The sequence below is a fragment of the Xiphophorus couchianus genome, chromosome 13 (genome assembly GCF_001444195.1).
Source record: "Xiphophorus couchianus chromosome 13, X_couchianus-1.0, whole genome shotgun sequence".
In the NCBI taxonomy this organism is placed as follows: domain Eukaryota; kingdom Metazoa; phylum Chordata; class Actinopteri; order Cyprinodontiformes; family Poeciliidae; genus Xiphophorus; species Xiphophorus couchianus.
In genome coordinates, this window is record NC_040240.1 from 10,626,019 (window position 1) to 10,645,708 (window position 19,690).

General features: G+C 38.7%; 1 protein-coding gene across 3 annotated transcripts; it reads right to left on the bottom strand.

Annotated features, from left to right (window-relative positions):
* Nucleotides 1–515: 515 nt before the first annotated feature.
* On the bottom strand, nucleotides 516–18,111 carry galnt12 (UDP-N-acetyl-alpha-D-galactosamine:polypeptide N-acetylgalactosaminyltransferase 12). Of its 3 annotated transcripts, none has more exons than XM_028036165.1 (10): nucleotides 17,179–18,111; nucleotides 15,010–15,179; nucleotides 13,964–14,153; nucleotides 11,616–11,801; nucleotides 11,301–11,418; nucleotides 10,650–10,826; nucleotides 8,402–8,533; nucleotides 8,049–8,162; nucleotides 6,899–7,054; nucleotides 516–5,554 (listed from the first exon to the last, which is right to left on the bottom strand). In XM_028036165.1, the coding sequence occupies exons 1-10, from the start codon at nucleotides 17,529–17,531 to the stop codon at nucleotides 5,417–5,419; spliced, it is 1,734 nt and encodes a 577-aa protein (XP_027891966.1). In that variant the 5' UTR covers nucleotides 17,532–18,111; the 3' UTR covers nucleotides 516–5,416. The 3 variants fall into 3 exon arrangements, with proteins under 3 accessions (XP_027891966.1, XP_027891968.1, XP_027891967.1); XM_028036167.1 differs by having other exon boundaries at nucleotides 15,010–15,211; nucleotides 17,179–17,354; XM_028036166.1 differs by lacking the exon at nucleotides 17,179–18,111 and adding an exon at nucleotides 15,298–15,478 and having other exon boundaries at nucleotides 15,010–15,211.
* Nucleotides 18,112–19,690: the final 1,579 nt, after the last annotated feature.

A 19,690-nucleotide genomic window follows, 5' to 3' on the forward strand; every position in this document is an offset into this window, starting at 1 on the left:
TGAGTAACCGAGACTGATTGCAGGCCTGACTGTCAGCTTCATGGGAAACCGAGAAGCTTGGCATTGGCACAACGTTTCACCATCTCATTCAGCAGCTGGTGACCAATCCAATCAGATACGGTTGGAAAAACTTAGCTCTCCTTCCCTCATTATCCCCTGAGCATCTTGATTCACATCTCCGGCAGTTTAATGTGGGTGAAATGAGTCTTTTTTAATTATTGTGGATGCAGATGAGTCACTGTTTAATTGACAATACTGGCAAACACAGAAATTTAAAAATATATATATTTTTAGTAGGGCAACACAGAAAAAAATCTACTTTTTGTGTAGAGCTCCAAAATAAATTTCTTGTAGCAGTAGCATATTCTCGACTCACTGTCACATTATTGATTCCTACCCATAAATAGAAAGTGCATTTCAGTTTATTACTCTTTATGTACTTTCATGACCTAGCCATTTAAAAAAAGCACAAACCTCACAAAATTTTGAAACGCATCCTGTTCTTATTTGTTTTCTGTTTTGCCAGTTGAGTCTTATAACAATCTTACTAACATTAGATGAAGACTTCCTGATTGAACTGAAATGCCTTTAAATGTCCTAATTTTATATTTGGTGTAGTCATATAACATTTCCTAATAGTCAATTATGAGTAGAATATAGAAAACTGTTTTAAATTGTCTCTCGCTAAAACAAACAGAGGCAGCAGATGGCCCTGATGCACACCTGAAACATACTTATAGCACACACTCTTGTCTTTGTTATTTTTGATGGACTTTCCATTGTATTATTTTCAAGTTCCAGGAAACCAGAAATAATGGCTTGATGCTAAGATAATTAAAAAAATGTAATCTTCAGTTCAATTTACATATGTATTGTGCTATTAATATTTGTAGCATTTGTCTGCTTAAATTTTTTTTTCTCGCCCTCAGCATGTACTCAAATTGAAGGTCGATTTTTTTTTTTTCTAAAATTATCAGTGCGAGTTTATGTTACTGTAATAACATTTATTTTTGAGGAATTTTACACCTTCACGGTTGTCAGCAGTAACATAAAAAAAAAAAAAAACATCTCCCACTGGAAGTTATTTTCATTACAAATAGGAACCTCTGCATTATTGTGAAACAGAGCATGGCCTAATACGACAACATTATAACATCGCTCCAACAAGTCCTGGAATATGTTGACGACACAGGTTTGGCTGCTATGCAAAAGAAATACGATACAACATCATAGACATATAATCTTGAACTAGCAAAACGGTGCAGTTGAAACCCGCAACACATCAAATCAGCACCCAAAATAACATTCAAATGGTTTGAAAACAGATGGCAACACAGGTACAATAAATAACATTTTTTCCCATATATGTGATAAATCAATTAAAGGAGCAGTTTGAGTATTTTCTGGTAAATCAACTCTATTACTCAGAAAGCCAAGAGAATAACAGGAAATACCAAAGACTGCTTACTTACTTGTCGTGCGTCTTATTTAAAAAAAAAACTGTCAGTAAAAATTTCCATTGATAAACTATAGCAAGATGATCGCCATTTCAATAGAATAGACTAACCAGACATCATGCTAGCAATGAACCTTATAAACTGAAACGGTAGGGTCATATTATTAAACTTGATCACTTCACTTTGGCTGTTTTATTATCACACATCATACAATCGTGACAAAAATGTTTCTTGCTTCCTACTATGAATGATACCGTCCCCATCGGTCATTTGGTCCACTTCACTTAGCACTTAGCAGTGTACTACTTATAATCCTAACAAAAAGCCTTCTTATGGACTACAGGGAACTGAAGCCCAGTAATTACATCCATATTTCAATAAGCTTGGTGCTTATTTTGTGCTTCCCTCCAGCCCAACACAGCTATCTCAGTTCTTTCTTCCAATGCCCTGCACAGTGCAATAAAACTCTTAAGCGCAAGTGCATGGTAGCAAATATCTGACGCTGCATCTTTGGGCTTGCACGACGTTGGCCGAACCGTACAGATGTTATCAACTTCCTGTAACAGCAGCACACGTGCTTCTTCATTTTATTAATTTCATTTTCGCGAGAACGAACGGCTTCTAGCCCAGCTCAATTCCCAGCGTTAGTGTTTTGAAAACGCTTCCATTTAGACTCTTGTAAGCAAACACTCTGAATCAATATCGAAAATCTTTTCCAGCATGATGGTCTCTTACCATTAGTTTCTAACAGCAGTCATTTGAGGCTGACGGTGAAAGAGCCTGTGAAGGTTAATGGTATGGAAGAGGTCACAGATTGCTTCATTCACTCAGCTCTATTATCCAAAATGTACTCCTGATTTCGTTTTCTTTCCCTCCCCCCCCCCCCAGAATGTGTATATACAGGTGCAAAATATAAAGTCCTGTGACATACAGAGGAGGGGAAAAATGTGATAAAGAATTGGGAGCAGCCCAGAAAATCAATCAGGAAGCCATCTGGCATGGCGGCACTCTGGAGACGCCAACAACTGTCTACTCCTCTGCTGTTTCCCTCCGCGTGGCCTGAGGGAGACCCACACAAGTAAGGAAGTCTATTCTGACAGATGAATGCTGAAGCGGCGTCAGTATTCACATCAGTATGACCCGCCAGAGTAAAAACATGTGCTAGCAATGGAAGATCCCCACGCCTGTGCAAACGTTTGGAGTGCAGCCAGTTTCTTTTCTTGCGAACTTAGCAATACTGATTTGTCTCACTCAAAGGCATTTTCCTCCTCTGATATTAAATTATGTAACATAAACTTTTATTTTATTTATAGAAAGGCACACATGGGTGAGTTAGAACACTACTACTCTGATTTCGGTGCAGAACGATGTTGGTCTGCAGCCATCACCAGATGACTCAACTATAGTTACGACAAATCTGACGAGAACCTTTAAAGAAACTCTTTATGAACACAAAACTGAGGGAATATATTTGCAGCTGTATACATTATTTCAGCCACTAAACGGGAATTTACAGTTTCACTCAGAAGTTCACATGCAGTCGTGGAATTAATATGACCCTGCTTAAAATGTTTCCCGTCAGGCTATGACGGTTATTCGATTCAAAGTAGAGCTCATAAAAACACAAACTGGCTGAACAAGTTAGAATTTTATTGTGGATTTTTTGCAAATCCACTCTAAGACACAATATGGATACATTCAGGTCAAAAGGTTGGCAGCAACTTTAAGTTCATTGTTTGCAATGCTTTTCTCAGAAACCAGTAGGAGTTCTATGGATTTTGGCATTTATTTATCATAAGATAGGACTTTGCTTAGAGCTTTGAGTTTAGGGTCGACAAGATGTGCACAGCTTCAGTGCAAAAGTAGCAAATACTATAATACTGCTATTAATGTCAGAAGTAGTTGCACAGAAAAAAGCAAAGTCCAAAAAAAGGCCTTCATAAACCTGTCAAATATGTCATTCTTTACATAAGAATCATGTTTATCTCTTGCAAAGTATACTGGTGATTTTTGTGGGAATTGCATCTTGTTACCAAAGGTTTTGATAGTGTGTAGGTTTAAATATATTATAACCCACAAATATCTAGACAAATGTTCTTGTTGACAACTCTAAATTAAGATTTCTGGGTGAAATTTTTTTTAATTGGTTGGCTTCCTTGCATGTAGCTGGGTTTAAATCATAGTTCTTTTGTTTCTTTTACCAGATTGAAATCAAGCAGCTTACTGTTTATTCTTTTTATTCATTCTAAAACCAGGTTTGATACTAGTTTGGGGTTATTATGCTGCTGGAACACCCTACCATCTGACCCAAGCTCCCCCCTGTGATGAACTGAAAATGGCTGGGATTGTCCTGGATTAACCCAGGAATCTCCAAGACTCCAGCCAGTCATAACTGGGAAGATGGCAAAATTAACATTGTCGGGCTAAATGGAAATTCACAGCAGCGTAAATGGACAAAGTAAAGGTTCTCTGAAGGAACGTTCCATGTTCAAATGAGATAAATGTTAAGTTTTTTCTCCAAAAGTAATGAGAAGAAAGTTTAGAGGAGTAAAATAAGATCAAACCTGAATGCACTAAAATTAATGGCAAAAATGGTGGCAGCACTAAGTGCTGTTCTGTGTGAACGCCTGCTTTCCTTTGCTGTTTTGTCTTTTTCTTTGGCTCCAGGTACCACAACACATTTCACTACTGTGTTGTTATTGTGCAGATGATAAATATATAAATCTAACATCTAAGACACAGTGATTTCAACAGGAAAAGATCCTTAACACACATCAAAACTGGTTTGAGAGGGGATCAAACATGTGACTGTTACGCTTCTTCTACAGCCTCAAACTCAACCGTTTTGAAAATTTATAAACTATGATTAAAAACTGAGTTCATGCCAGAAAACCAAGCATCTTAAATGAGCTCCATCATTTTTAATGAAAGAAGTGGTCCAATACCAGAATTGTGCCAGAAACTCATTGGAGGCAACAAAGAATTACAATGTTTGTCTGCAACCTGCTAAGGGACATTTACTCATATATTAATTGAGGAGAATGTATAAATTTGAGCCTGCGTGTCGACTGGAATAGGGAAAATCCAAAATAAATTCAAAGTCTGACTCTTGTGTTTTCAAATCGGTGAAGTTGCAGGTCACGTTACAGTCAACCCTGGTAAAACAACAGTTTAAATAAAAGGATAAATGGCATTCAACGTGAATGATGAGTGTATGAAAACTTTTGAGTGGGACTGTTCAAAAATGACCCATGACATTTCACTTCACGGGAAATGTGAAATTGAAGCAGAGTAACAGTGCGGTTTCCCATATTTTCAGTAGTGATGCGTTGTGGTGAGCTACCCTCATAACACCTGCGATCTATGACTTTGCTTTCAAGTTTCTGCTATAATGAAGCATCAAGCAGTCAACCTTTTCAAAAGGTTCCTATTAAAACACTCGATCATTTGTCCTCACTGGCACATGATGAAGCGAGGACACACTGACAGAAAGGATCAAACACAGAGAGGAGTGTTAGCCCCCTCTACAGGAGAAAATCCAAATATCAAGAAAGAAGCCCTGATGATGTGCTCGGAAAAAAAAAATATCAGCCAGCCACACGAAAAGCTCTTTTGGCAGATTCATAAATGCATGATTTCCATCAGATTGATGCAGAAGTTTCTGTGTCCTTATTTCTGTTTGCAAAAGGGAAAGAAAGTTGAAACAGTCTCCGCAAAAGCAATGAAATTAATTGATGTAATTGTGATGATCTATATGTAATTTAGATCATCACTTAGTCGTAGACCGAGTCTGGCCCACTTTGAAAAGTAGTAAGAATTCCTATTGTCTGTTTTGTGCACAAGATGTTTTAGAAAATATGAACTTTGCTGCAATTGCATGGAAGATGAGGATATTTGGCTAGGAAGGGGGATCAGAGAGGAATCCTCAGCTGGTGAGATGCTCCATATATGCTAAGAGTTTACAGCTTCTCCTCAAAAAACCACTTTTGGCGAAGGACATCAGAGCAGGGCTGCAGAGCCGGGGCTGGTGTCCCATCGTCAGTCTGGTCCACTGCTTCAATACACTTCTGGGTCTGGACATGGAACAGAGTCCCATCCTGGAAACCACCATTTGGAAAAAGAAAACAAAACATTCAGTAAACAGGAAACTCACTTATATCTACAACACAAGGGTTTGTAAATTACTCAATGCATTTTTGCATTGTAACTGCAAAAATGTAGCTACAGTGTGAACCTTTGCACTATGCGAAAAACACGGAACGACAACAGAGAACAGCACAAGCTAGCCAAGTGAAATGCAAATCCAACAACCTTTTCCTAGGATATATCAGTGTCTCTCCCAATACTTTTCCACTTTCCAGCATCTTTCACTCTTCCTACATACATTTCATCTTTTCAGATCCATTTACATTTAGATGGCATGGCAGGCTGTCAGACACTGACATCCTGCGACTACATTCAGCACATGCTGAACAGCTTCCAGCAACGTGTGGTAAATATGCAGCTTGCAGTGCATAACTGAAAGGATAATCAGACTTTTTAATTGTTCCTTCAGCCATAGAAATCTGAAAAGTAGACATATGTCTGTATTCAGCTCCTAGTGAGTCAATGCTGGACAGATTGACCTTTGACTATAAACATTTAAAAATCATTTCAGAGATATACTGTATCTCTACCAGTTCTGTTCATCTAGAGATCTTTGTCTAATTGGACTGGGAGTTTCAAAGTTTTGTAATACATTTTTAAATTAATGTTGTTTCTCCACAAGTCAAATGTTGCTGGCGTTCTCACATTAACAGATTCGTGTCCCTTTCTATTCAACTTGGAAGGAGGCAAAGTTGTACCACAAACATTTGGATTTCTAGCTTTTGAGTTGTGTCACGCTCTACCCATTTTCGGCTAATGGATTGGTTTTATAACGTAGCCCTGCTTTAAATGTCACTATAACTTTATCCTTGACCTTTCTGGCTTGTTTATTATGTTATTTGCTCACCAGTGTTCTCTAATAAACCTCTGAGGCCTTCACAAAATAGCTGACTTATACTGAGATTAAAATACACATAGGCGAACTATTCTCACTAAACAGACTTTATATGGGGTTATAAGAGTAAGAGGGCCTAACACTCTGAGCATACAAATAAAACTGATTGTAAAAACTATTTGAAAACCATGCATCTCACCCTTTTCACTGTGGAATTATGCACTATTTTCTGCTGAGTAGTAAAATCCTAATAAAATACATGTCAGCTTATAGCGTGACAAAATATGAATAAGTTTATGAAGTAAAAACCTTTACTAGGCAGAACAATCTAACATTATTTGATAATCCCGAAACCTAAAAAAAATCCTTTACAAGTTTTTTTTTCTTTCTTTTTTTTTTGTGAAAAGCTACAGACACACAAATTGGAAATAAATTTGGCCCCAATATGATTTTGCAATACCTTTCGAAAGATGAATTTCTGGTCCATGGGAACAGGTTGTCCTCGTTTCTCGCACCGCAGGACAGTCAGGTAAGTGCTGATGCTGTCAGGCACAACACATCCAGCAGGATCTCTGGTGTTATAGCATATTTCCCCGTTGACCGAATATTCAAAAAACTGTTGGGAGAACCCATCACAGATGCAAGACACAAACAAAGAAGCAGTTAGAAATAAACACTGTGCAACAGAATTTGCCTGTGTGTGTTTGTGGAGATCAAAAACCAGCATCACTGGTTACAGAGTACGAATGTAGAATGGAGCTATGCAGGGCACTTCCAAAAGGCTGACAATCCAACAACTACAGAAGCCGTTTTCGACAAAAGTGACATCAGTGTGTGTCCGCAGAGGGGTGTTTCTGGCAGCACTGCTAAATCTCACAGAGCTTCCTGGTATACTGACAACTGACAGAGGAAGTAGAATTGAGAAATAGACAGTCTCCCTCTACGGATCAACACTGTGGATGTATTATAGGACCTGGAAAAGGTAAGTCCATTGTTTATAAATGTAAAAAATGAGGAGGGAGTGACAGTTTCAAGGTTCAGAGGACAGAAAACAGTTATAAGAAAAACAGTTACTAAACGAGCTACAAGAACTAGAAACATAAGAACTATGTTATCTTAATATTGACGGCAACATTTAACTACAGGTGCAAGATGCTAAATCTAAAAACTAAGATTACAAAGCCATGATTTTAGTGGAAATACATCTTTAAAAAGCTATAGAGTAAAAATACATAAAATAAATCAGGTGTTATTAAAAGACAGGCTCTGTATAACTCTGTTCACTAGGCATAAGCAGTTATGTCTCCATAAGAATTAAGATTAAACAACCACATCTGTGCAGATGAACAGGATTAGCATGGCTGACCTGAAGATTATGTTTGTTTGGTTTTGACTGACTTCGACATTTGTTTTAAAAAGAGAAATTAAAGAGAGCACATCTCTTTATAAGAGCAGTGTAATGGGAGTGTATTGCTGTCTGCAATTTTTCTCACTATGACACAAAATGTAAGTTAGCCTAGGGCTGCACTACAAAATATGATAAACTACATTGGGGGCCATACAGAGCCAGAAGTGTTTTTTGTATCTCTAAACTGTTTGACAGGCCTTACCTGGTTCTGACCCATGCCGTGACATGGATAGAGGATGACCCTACGACCTTCCAGCACCTGGTCATCCCCAGGATTATAGTCAAAACAGTAGTTGGTCTTTCCCCGACTCTTCAGCTAGCAAAAAAAGTCACAAAGTTATGTTACAAAGGTTCAAACACTCTATTCAATATTTCTCTTATTCCTATAAGCAAAATTTAAAAAGTATTTGCTTTAATATGATTTTGAGTGGCAGTCTTTATGTGTGGGTGAAAGATTTCTTTACTGGTGGAGCAAGGAAAGTGATTGAAACATGTAAATTTACTAATTTTGAATATTTTTGTACAGTACAGTAAACTGTTCAGAAACGTTCTAACCATCCCAAACATGCCCGGTCGATCATGTGGGACAAAAATGTCGGGGTAGACGTTATCCAGATACCACTTGAAGTTTTTACAGCCCAGCCTCTCTTTCAGTTTCTTCCTCTCTGTCACATCTCCAAAGGCTTCCTAGGAAAAAATAAATAAAACAGTTCAGCTTTACTGACCTAATTAGAAACAACTTTGATAAATTCAGAGTTCATGCTTCACTCACAGCTGCTGCGTCACAGCTTAGCCCTGATGTGAAAGGGTGTACAACAGCACCCTCTGTAGTTGTTTCATAACTCTGCCCATTTTTTAATATGTCAAACTTTAATCACACACACAACTACATCAAATATTTTACTAGTAAGACACTCCTAAATTCTAGTTAAAGAACAGAAGGATGTATCTGTGTGTTTTACGTGCCGACAGCAATCCGCTTATGTAAATATCTTTAACAAACAGGCATCACCACTCTGATAGAGATTAGCTGATTATTACAAGAAAACAAACACTTGTGCTTTGCCAGTGAGCATATGCTCACCACACCTTCACTGCTGGAAGAAGAAGCTAGAAGCGCACTGCAGAATGATGGATGCTGGCCGTGTGCCCAAACACAGCTCTAATTGGCTCTTTATCAGTTTATCCGGTCATGAGACAGATTCCTAAAAGAGGGGCTCTTTTATCAAGTGCTAGCACCACTACAGACAAGGGAACAACAAGGGCTGGTGGAGCTGGAATGACCCAGTGCAAGAGACATGTCTGAGGGGAAGAGCGCTCCTCTTCCCATTAGGAGACCGGGTGGGGGACAACAAGCAACGATACTTTGACGATGTGCTTGATATTCTTATTTGTGTTGGAAAAGGAAACACTATGATTTTTTTTTGTACCTTAAGTACAAACATAGATGTGTCTTAATTTGGAGTTTTATGTGATAGACCAACACAAAGTAGAGCTAAATTGTAAAAGAAAAACTACAAAGTGTTTTCAAAGGTTTACAAATAAAACTGTGAAAAATGTCTCAAGTTTTGTAATCAGCTCCCCTGAGTAAATACTTTGTAAGACCATCATTCACTGCAGTTGTAGCAGAAATTTAAAGTTGCGATCCTTTTGACAACTCTGACCACCTTTTCTGTCCCTGCTAAAAAAAAAAGAACTATTCTCGCAGCATGATGCTGCAACCACCATGTCTCAAAGTGGCTACAAGGCTTTAAGACAACAATGCAGCGTCTGTTTTTCTGACGGAAGTCCCAATCTGAACCCTGATATTGGACCTGGGTCTTGTTCGCTGCATTTTTAATGACTGGTAAAGCTACTAAGTTTTCAAGCACAAGGTATTGTTTTACTTAATTTTAATGCAGTATCAGGACTCGGATACCGAGCTGGAAGAAATGAAAGATTTTCCATTCCAAAATGTAAAACTCAAAGTACCGTACTCTGGACTTTGTTTTGTTCATGTGATTGTATTTAAAGCTATCACCTATCACCTATTTAAAAAATTATTTTGCCAAAAGAAATATATATATTCTATTTTTTGTGGTATGAAAAAGCAAAGCATAGCTGCATCTTAAACCAAAGTTACAACACATCGATTTATGCTTTAAATTATGACAAATTAATCACAGAAGGTTTAAAACATTAAAATGCACAAACCCAATGGTAAAAAGTAATGCAGCATTGCTTGCTTTGAGCAATATTCCCTTTCAGCAAGGTTTCCTCCTCTCAGGGAGATGAGCGCCACCTGATCTGTGCATCGAGAGCTTCTCCTCTTAACTACACTGTCACACACTCCACACACACGCACACGCACGCACACACACACATTAAGACGAGGCACCCCACAGGTTAGCACTGATATCACCCTGTCAAGGACAGGTGGGTGACACCCGCTGGCACAGAGTGACACGGAAAAGGTGGTAATCACACACCGGAATGCCCCGGCACTCCTGTCACCTTGAGTGTGTGTCGCTCATGTATCCTGAGAGTCACTTAATCAGGGGGAGTTTTTTACACCACAGTGGGGGAGCGGCCGCGCTTGTACGTGTGTAGTTTGAGCAAAACATACAAGTAGGCATGGTGTCATTTACTGCCTCCGCATGTCGATGCAGTAAACGACTGGCAGAAAACAAAAAATACACAAGTATGCAACTTTCGGAAGTGAACAATTAATCCCATCTGAATGTGCCTCAATTCTTTTTTAAAGAGAGACATCGGCTCTGTTTGACACCCATCAAACACCCTCTTATGACTCGTGTGGACTCACCAGTCGAGCATGGGGATTGCGATGGTAAAAGAGCTCCTTGTACTCATCCATCCACACCTCTGCCGCCCTCACGCTGTTTGCCAACGCTTTGCTCCGTGAGTAAGGGGCCTTTTTGGGGAACACATGACCCACGTGGGAGCATGGGTGGATCTCCAGGCTGCCCCCGCATTGCCAAATCTAAGAGACGAGAACCGCAGCACCACGAGGATTTGGTTAGCCTCTCAGCTGTGAATCAATCAGGCTACACAAAGGGCAAACGTTGTAGAGGAGCTCGAAAACAAAAAAAAAGGCTATTGTTGCCACTACAGAGACATATTTTTGGTTACTACTCTTTTGGGATGTTGTATTTACTCCAGCAAAGAAATGTTCAAATTCTTCACAGCAATCAGATCATTTAAGGTCTTCACTCTGTTTTATCTTATAGTGTAGTATCAATATGGTCACTGTGGTTTGGAGAAGAATTTGTCACATGGTTTACAGTTAATATGATCCAGCTCCAAATGTCTGTTCAGTGCTGCATGTTGTGAATTACTGCTATAAACAGTGTTAGCATTTTGCAAACTCTACAAGTACAAAGTAATAATTCAGCTGAGCACTATGTACTTGTATAATGTATGAGAACATGAAGATATATACTAGATTACTTCTTACTCTGAAAGAAAACTCCAGGTTTTCTCCTCCCCAAACCTCCATTCCTGTGTCGTATGTCCCCAGGTAATGGAAGTAGCTTTTGCTCACAGAAAACAGACCGCCTGCCATAGTAGGAGATCTAAACAAACCAAAAACAACAACAAAAAAACCAGAAGTTAATCTTGGTGCCACTATCCACCTCTTATTTAATAATTCATAAAAAAGTCATCAGAAGATATGGTGGAATCGATACAATGTCTTAAATACAAACTTGTGATCTTGTTTTGCTCACTGAAGCTTTTTTTTGTTTGTTTGTTTGTTTTTTGTAACTAGTACCTGATGACGTCAGTGGGCGAGTGACGGCGTTTCTGTTCGTATTCTGGGACCGGGTGCCAGGTAAAGACCAGCCGCCAGTCAAACCCACCAATCTGAGGTTCGCCAGAGTTGCCTAAATACTGGAAGGTGTTCCAGTCAATCACGTCAATGACGGGGCACACCACGGCTTTGGGCTCCTCTTTGATCCTGGAGAAAGGAGAGGAAAGCTAATGTCAAAAAGAAAAATGTAAAACTTAATATCTGTGTTAACGTCCTGTACTGCAGTTGGTCAAAAAGCAGCTGAGCACTGAGCCCTGAAGTCTGAGTGAGCCTTGAAAAAGTATTCACCCTTTTACACCAATTCCCCAGAATAAAATCTAGAGCTACCAGTATTCTTTAGAAATCACAAAATTAATAAACAGAGTCCATCCGTGTGTAGTTTAACCTCAGTACAAATACAGCTCTTCTGTGACGACATTAGAGGGGAATTGACATCATGAAGATGGAGGGACACAGCAGACACATCAGGAAAGACGTTTGGCAGAAGTCTAAAGCATAGTGAGGTTATCTTAAAAGACACCAAGTATGGCAACAATGAAACCTGCAACACTTGTCTCTCCACCTAAACTGACTGGTTGGACAAGCGGAGCATCCATCAGATAGGAAGCCAAGCGTCTTCTGTTGTTAGCGTCTGCTGAGCAACATATACAGCAAGCATGCGAATGTCAAAATATTAGAGGTGGGACATGATTAAAATTTTTAATTTAGTTAATTTCAGGGTCAGTAATTAACTAATTGCAATTTATTGCATTTTAATCAAAAAGCACACATCTAAATCATTAACTAAATAGGCATGTGAGCTCAACAATAGAGGTATTTATTGATTTTGATCTGATACTCAGGTTATTCCACCATCAGATTGGTGCAAAGTGCTATTACACCGATTCAGCTTCCAAGTGTTTCAGGAACCCTTTATCTTCTCGGTGAAGGCAGATTCTGTAAAACTTCTGCGGCTGAACAAAAATAGTTAGTTATTTCTATTCAGCTTGTCTTATAGCAGAAGTAGTGTCAGTTGATCAGTTGTAATGTTGTAGCTCTGGGAGAAGAAACTCTGTAACAGTTTTTCCGGTGCGTCAGTGCCCGGCTGCTTCTGAGAGAACAATTCCCAAAAAAATAAAAATACACACAGCGTGGAACTAATAAAGTTGCTGAAACTGGCCATGTCTTCAATGCTGCTACTTGTGCTATCTTTCCTTGATGTGTCGGTTCTTGCCATTGCCTGTCTGTTTGTCAAGTTCATTCATTACTTGTTAGAAACTGTGGTGTACTCACTATTTAACCCAGAAAAAAGACTAGAACAAACATAGAATCCAAATACTCACTATTTGGACCAATACTATACTTTTTAGATTATTCTAGTGTATTAGTAATTTCAAAAATTGTGGAGTACTCACTATTTGGACCAATATTATACTTCTTAGATTTCTTTTTGGATTGTTATGCAGAAACTCCTATCGTTGCAGCCCAGAAAAGGAATTAAAAGGAATTTAAAATCCAGAAAAAAATTCTTCCAGAACAGGAACACTTAATACTTATTACTTAAAAACTGTGGAATACTCATTATGTTTACAAATATAGAACATACTTAGAAAGTCCAGAGAATACTTATTTATTCTTATCTAGCAAACCTGATCAGGAGAATCTAGTTAATATGCTTTGGATCAACATTATTAGATTCTTTTTCTTCTTTTGCTCTCTCCTTTGGTTTGTTATTTGAATTGCCTTGCTGCTGAAAATGAGCTATACAACTAAAATTACCTTACCTTCCATGTATCTTCTTTAGAAATGTGGACGATGAAATTTGCGTTGGGGACATCTGTGCTCGTGGCATTTTAGATTTGAACAGCTTTGGTGAAAGGCTAACTCTTTTTTACATCTTGCACACATCAAGAGTCCTTTCCAGCATTCCATCAGATTGGTTTTAAAAGCAAAAATTAAACCCCAGTGGGCCAAGAGAAGCAGCCTACTTGTCCAGCTATAACTGCACAAATTTGTTTTTGTAATGTGACAAGACGAAAATGCGTTTGAGGTGTGAGGACACATCTGCGAGGCACTGCAGAACTGTGCTTCTGAAAATATCGTTCTCATTTTCTTTGCTTCCTTCCTTATTATTTACTTGCATGGGGACAAGTGACACATGTACGTAAATACTGAAACACTTAGACATTTATAGCCTCAGCTTATTTGTGATGCACCTCAATGCAATGCTTGGCGACAGCGGAACTTGAAAACATGATCTTTAAAGTCAACACTGGAGTGAAATACTCAAACTGAAGAGTGCTACAGTTTCCTGAAAAGCAATTTCTCACCTCTTGAGCAGCGGCTCGAGCCAGCCCTCGTGGCACTCACAGTGGCAATCCAGAAAAGTCAGCACGTCGCCCGTGGCGATGGATGCCCCAAGCAGCCGGGCCCGGACCAGCCCCTCCCTCTTTGTGGCCCGGATCAAACGCACCTTCTTCAGCCCTGAGAGGTACTTCTCCAGTGGCTCCTTTAGGTGATCTTCAAGAAATTCAAATAAAAGTGAGCGCTTAAAACCTTTAACACTGCAAATAGTTTGAGTTCAGAATTTTAAGGCTGGAATAATATCTTGACTGCTAAAGAGAATCTAGCAGTCAATCTCCAGCAGTCATTGGTGCAACAGACCTTCTTGCTGCAACTGTCTCACAGTGAATCCTATTATCTGAATATGTCTCTGAATATAGACACAAATACTAATTATTAGTGTGTAAAGGGCTGCACACTTTACACACTAAAGTGTGTAAAGTATGTTCGGAAACACTAATGTTTTCAGTTTGGTGGACTGAGTGGCACATATGTTGTTAAATGTCTCTGTTTATATTCACTTGCGGGATAAACTCAAAGTATTATACGTTGCATCTCTGTCATTAAATGGTACAGTGGTGCAGAAACACAATCTGCCCGAATTCTGAAAATATCTTCTATTACCACCAACTACTTGTAAGACTGAGGCTTTCATTTGCCTTTGGCGGTTGAGAAATCCCGTAATCTATGATCCCTCCCCAGGTGCTGTTGTTAAGTGTGTGATCCCCAGTCTTTCAGTTGTGAAACACAAACCTGCAGAAATTTGTCCGTCTTTGTAAAAGCCAAGTCCTTTTAATATCTGATGACTAGGAAACTCGTGCATTAGCTCATAGAAGAAAGATGAAAAAAATAATTTGTATTGCCATACTATGAAATGTTTAACTTCACTATAATACTTAATGTGCTTGAGTGCGCCCTGTTCGTGTACTTCCATACAGTATGAGCACCAATAACAAGCTTTCTGTCTCCTGTAAGTGTCAATCAGCCGGCTTTTCAGCCCTGCTGCCTGTCCATCAAGCGTCCCATCGCCTACCTCTGTCACTGTAGTCATCCACCAGCACCACCTCTCTGAGGAGGATGTCAGGAGAAGTCTCCAGCACACTGTGGACCGTCCTCAGCAGGGTAGACCAGGCCTCATTGTAGAAAGCAATCACCACAGAGGTTGTAGGCAGAGACTTGTAGTCGTACTTGAGCTGTTTGCAACTGAAATGCACGATGGACACGATGGAATTTTTCTGCCATAATCCAAGAGCACACATTTTCAGTCTCAAAACAGGATTTCATGTCTTTTGTTATCAAAACCTTTATAACTTTTGCTTACATTCTCCTTTTGAAAGCAGGACTTCATGTCGTTCTTCTCAAAACTTCTCCTCCCGCTTACACTTAGTCTCTACTCGGACTCTGCTCGCTTACAGAACATGAAACTGCCTTTTGGCACAGTCGCCTGGCAACCTCTCAGCCGATAGAATGAAAGTGTTGTACTGGGTTTATTTCCCTCTAGCGGGTGTGCCTGTGTGGCTACTGCTGATTGTAGCAACCTGCGCCACCCACTGGATTTAGGGAGAAACAACGTCAGCTTTCTGCTCCATGTTATGCGAAACATCTGCCAGCAGTGTGCTACTGATCGCTAACAGCTACTGATCTTAGGCAGGATTTTGTTCACCCAACCAAAGACAACATAGTCACGACATGATCTATCTATCTATCTATATATATATATATTTAGTACTCACGAAAACAGACAAGAATTCTTCTTCAGTATATTTGACCCACGCTGTTTGTATTTTTTATTTTGTGGGGGGAGATTGTTCTCTCAGAAGCAGCCGGGCACTGACGCACACAAAACCCGTTACAAAGTTTCTTCTCCCAGAGCTACACCATTACAACTGACCAACTGACACTGCAAACCAAACAGTGATGTAGCAGGCAGCTCAGATTCAGTAAAACTTCTGCGGCTGAACAAAAATAACTAAGTAAATAAAATATATTAAATAAATGAATGAAAAGGAGTTTTATCCATAACTTTTAAAAAAAATAGCACTAATTTAAATAAAATACTTCTAGGACGGAAGGACGGACAGACAGACAGATGGATATCATGTCGTGACTATGTTGTCTTTGGTTGGGTGAACAAAATCCTGCCTAAGATCAGTAGCTGTTAGCACAAAATCTTCAGTGGACTCTGAAGATTTTGTGAATCTTCAGAGTCCACTGCTGGCAGATGTTTTGTGTAAGACACAAAGTCCTGCTTTCAAAATAAAAATGTAAGCAAAATATTACAAGTTTTGAGAAGAAAAGACATGACATCCTGCTTTCAGACTGAACGTGTGTGCTCTTGGATTATGGCAGAAAAATTTCCCCATAGACAGAAGTTTAATTTGCAGATCTGAGAGGAATCTATGCAGCTGTTGAATGTTGATGTTTTTTTTTAATCTATGTAAAATGGGTACAATGCACAAAACAAAGTAGGTTTGTACACATTAAATCTCTCCTTTTTCTGTACATCAAATGATTCTTTAGTAGGCATTTGTGATAATATATATATATATATATAACATTGAGTAGAAATTTTAAAAACTTTCACAATACTCTATGCCAATCGTAGCATATAACATTTTGTTTTTCATGTAAAACAGGAAAGCCATTATTCCTCCTCTGAAATAAAATAACATACTGGGTATTAGTGTATAACTTCAATTAACATAAATTAGTTTTAATGATTGATGCACGCATTTATGTATGCTTTTGTTGATATTTTTAGCCTACTACATATACACAAATGTCGCCCTAGGATAAATAAATAACAATCTTTTTATGTACATAATAAAGTGCCACAATCGGGCTTCTTTAGACCCCATTTTATTTTCAAAAATATTCCCAAAAATCCGCTTTTGTCTCCTTATCGGCCATAAGGAGCCGATAAGGGGGAAATACTTGAAGCTTTCTTTCATGCACTGGCTTTCTCTGAGCTGCCTGGAGTAGGCATTGGTACTTTTTATTAAACATACTTAAAAGTAGAATTTTGTATGATGAAACATTTTAGCTGTGTTAAAACCCAATATTTAAAAAAAAACTAGATTTGTTCCCAGCGGCGACCTGCCCATACTGTCGGAGTATAATGAAAGTTAAATGACAGGTATCCATACTCATAAGATTCACTCTCAACTTTCTGAGTGATGAAAGTGCTCTGGGTGACACTTACAGTGGACTCCATCTCTCTGACAGACTGCGGTGCAGCGAGATCCTGTCGCTGACATAGGTGTTAATCTGATGTTTCTGGATGCTCTCCTCCTCTTTCATTTTCTCCTCTTTGTTCAAATTCAGTTTAACAGCTCTTCCCATTTCACCCAGGGCGTTAAGATCCAGCGGGGGCTTCTCGTAAACGGGCCTCCTCAGCCGTTCATTCTCTTCCTCTCCCTCTGCGGAGACTTCGCGTCGGTTTGCAGGACTGGCTTTCCCGGATGGGTGTTTGAAAAATATTAGATACCCCAACAAAGTGACGCCAACGAGGCAAAAAACTAACTTGGTTCGACTCTTTCTTCCGTATGATACCATCTTTGCGAGGAGTAAAGCTCGGTCGGGGTTTCATGCCCCTTCAAACCGGTGGGATTCTGGTGGAGTTACTCTGCCAAACTAGAGGTTTCTTTCAAACTTCGCTTGAGTTTGGCCCGCATACTTCCACGGAAAGTTCAATGTTTTTTTTTGTGAATCGTCAGAGTCCCGGCTGATTGAGAGAGGAGCCTCCGTGTTGTTATTCATTTACCCGGAACTTCCAATATATTTAACTCCACGGCCGATAAGATTATAGACACTCCTCCTGTTGGACTTCCTCCAACTGTTGTGCAGCACTAAGTGTGAAAGGATTAACACACACACACACACACACACACACACACACACACACGGGATTAGACCCGAGCAAATTATCCCCCTGGATTGGGTGTTAGCTGGCAAACTAAGAAACGAAACAAATCCAGGTCAAATTAAATAAATAAATAAATAAAGGACAATAGTTGGCTTCGTTAGTAATAAGAAAATAAAAAAAAAAAGTGACATTAATCAAATGCACGCCCACTGTATCGAATTCAATGTAAATGCGCGTCGAACCGCTACTTTGTTTCTTGTGTCGCCTCCAAACATTTCATTCGAAGTTCAGGCTGTGCAAAGCTGGCTCAGCTACTAACGGCATTTCCGGTTTGGGAAGGAAAAAATAAAATGCAGTGCACTGCTTTTAAAAGCAAGTAAGTTAAGTTTAACATACTATTTTTGAAATTACTTATAAACGTTTTTAAGCATGTGAGTTTAAGAAAAATCGGCTCAACGTGATGCAATTTTTACTAAAAGCAATATTTCTAAAATATTTTGACAACTTTTATATACAAGCTGCATTAGCCTACTTTGAAACAGGGATATAAACTTGATTTTTTTTTCTTTAGTTATGCAAAGATTCATAAAGATCCTTAAATATTCTAAATTGTAAAGTTTAATAATATTGACGGGATCCAATTAAAGTTAGCATTAAATGCTTTGCATGATATCACAAACAAGAAATCTTGTTGGAATTTCTACATGGATCATGATCTTGAAAACTCTATGAAGAACAAACACGGGAATTGCGTGGTCGTTTTTGTTCTTATTTCACTATGTTCCAGAGACAACTTGTGCAATTTCCATTAGGACAAAAGAGCGCTTTTAATTTGAAGGACACCGTCTGACTAACGGCGGTAGACTTTAACGTGGAACGGATGAGGAACATTGGGGTTACTGCAAGTCAATCAAGTAAATCTTTTAGACAAGTTCCAACAGTCAAACGCCATAAAATCTTCTGTTATGGATGAAATTATTCTGTCTCAATGTGCACATTGCTGCTGCTGCCGCTGCTGCTGCTTACATAACCATAGTACATAAGACTGGCGACAGTCACAAAATGAAAGTGATACTTCAGAACCCGCCTCTCTTGGTTGCATCTTGAAGGTGTGCTAAGTGTGACCCAGCGACGCGACGGTGAATGTCACTCTGTATCTGTTCCACTTATTATTTCATAACATTTGACCATTTTTTTGGCATTAAATCCTGTTTTAAACTTCACAAATCTCATTATTTCAGGGTAAAACTCTGAGGAGCTTTATGGTCGGGACTGGTAACTGGTGAAACGAACCTGGTTGTTGCACAGAGAGTCCAAAAAGGTTGCAACAATTTGTTTTCCATTATTTTCAAAACGGATTAGTGTTTGTCTGCTTTGATTAGATAGTTAATTAACTACATATGCAAAAATCTTTTGTTTTATTCAGTTATTTACATCTGGTTTAAATGTTTTATTTATTATTTTGGGAGGATTTTGGTTTCAACTGTTATTTATCTATATTTTTTATTTAGTTAATTTTTATTGATTTATTATTATTATTATTGATGCATTTATTTTATTTTACTTAGATGGCTTTATTTATTTATTTATTTCACATACTAAAAGTATGTTGTTTTTTTGGATTTATTCATTTAATTACCTCATTTTATTTCATTAGTAAGATAGCTGACTTTTTGCTATTATTGAATATCAGACATAAAACCATACAAAGTGTTATTGCGCTGAAACTAACTTGATTTCATACACATATTTTTAATCATACGAACTACCACAGTTGCCCTTAGCTGCGTTGCTTGTGATAAATGCCGTCTCTGAAACGCCTTCAGTGACCCTGGGAAAACCCGTCTCC

Excerpts from the sequence above, each read along its gene's own strand:
- galnt12 (XM_028036165.1), bottom strand. The coding sequence starts at position 17,531 with ATGGTATCATACGGAAGAAAGAGTCGAACCAAGTTAGTTTTTTGCCTC. Across the intron at positions 15,180-17,178 it reads TCAGAGAGATGGAGTCCACT|TTGCAAACAGCTCAAGTACG; the intron begins GTAAGTGTCACC and ends CGTGCATTTCAG. Across the intron at positions 7,055-8,048 it reads ACGGCATGGGTCAGAACCAG|TTTTTTGAATATTCGGTCAA; the intron begins GTAAGGCCTGTC and ends TTCTCCCAACAG.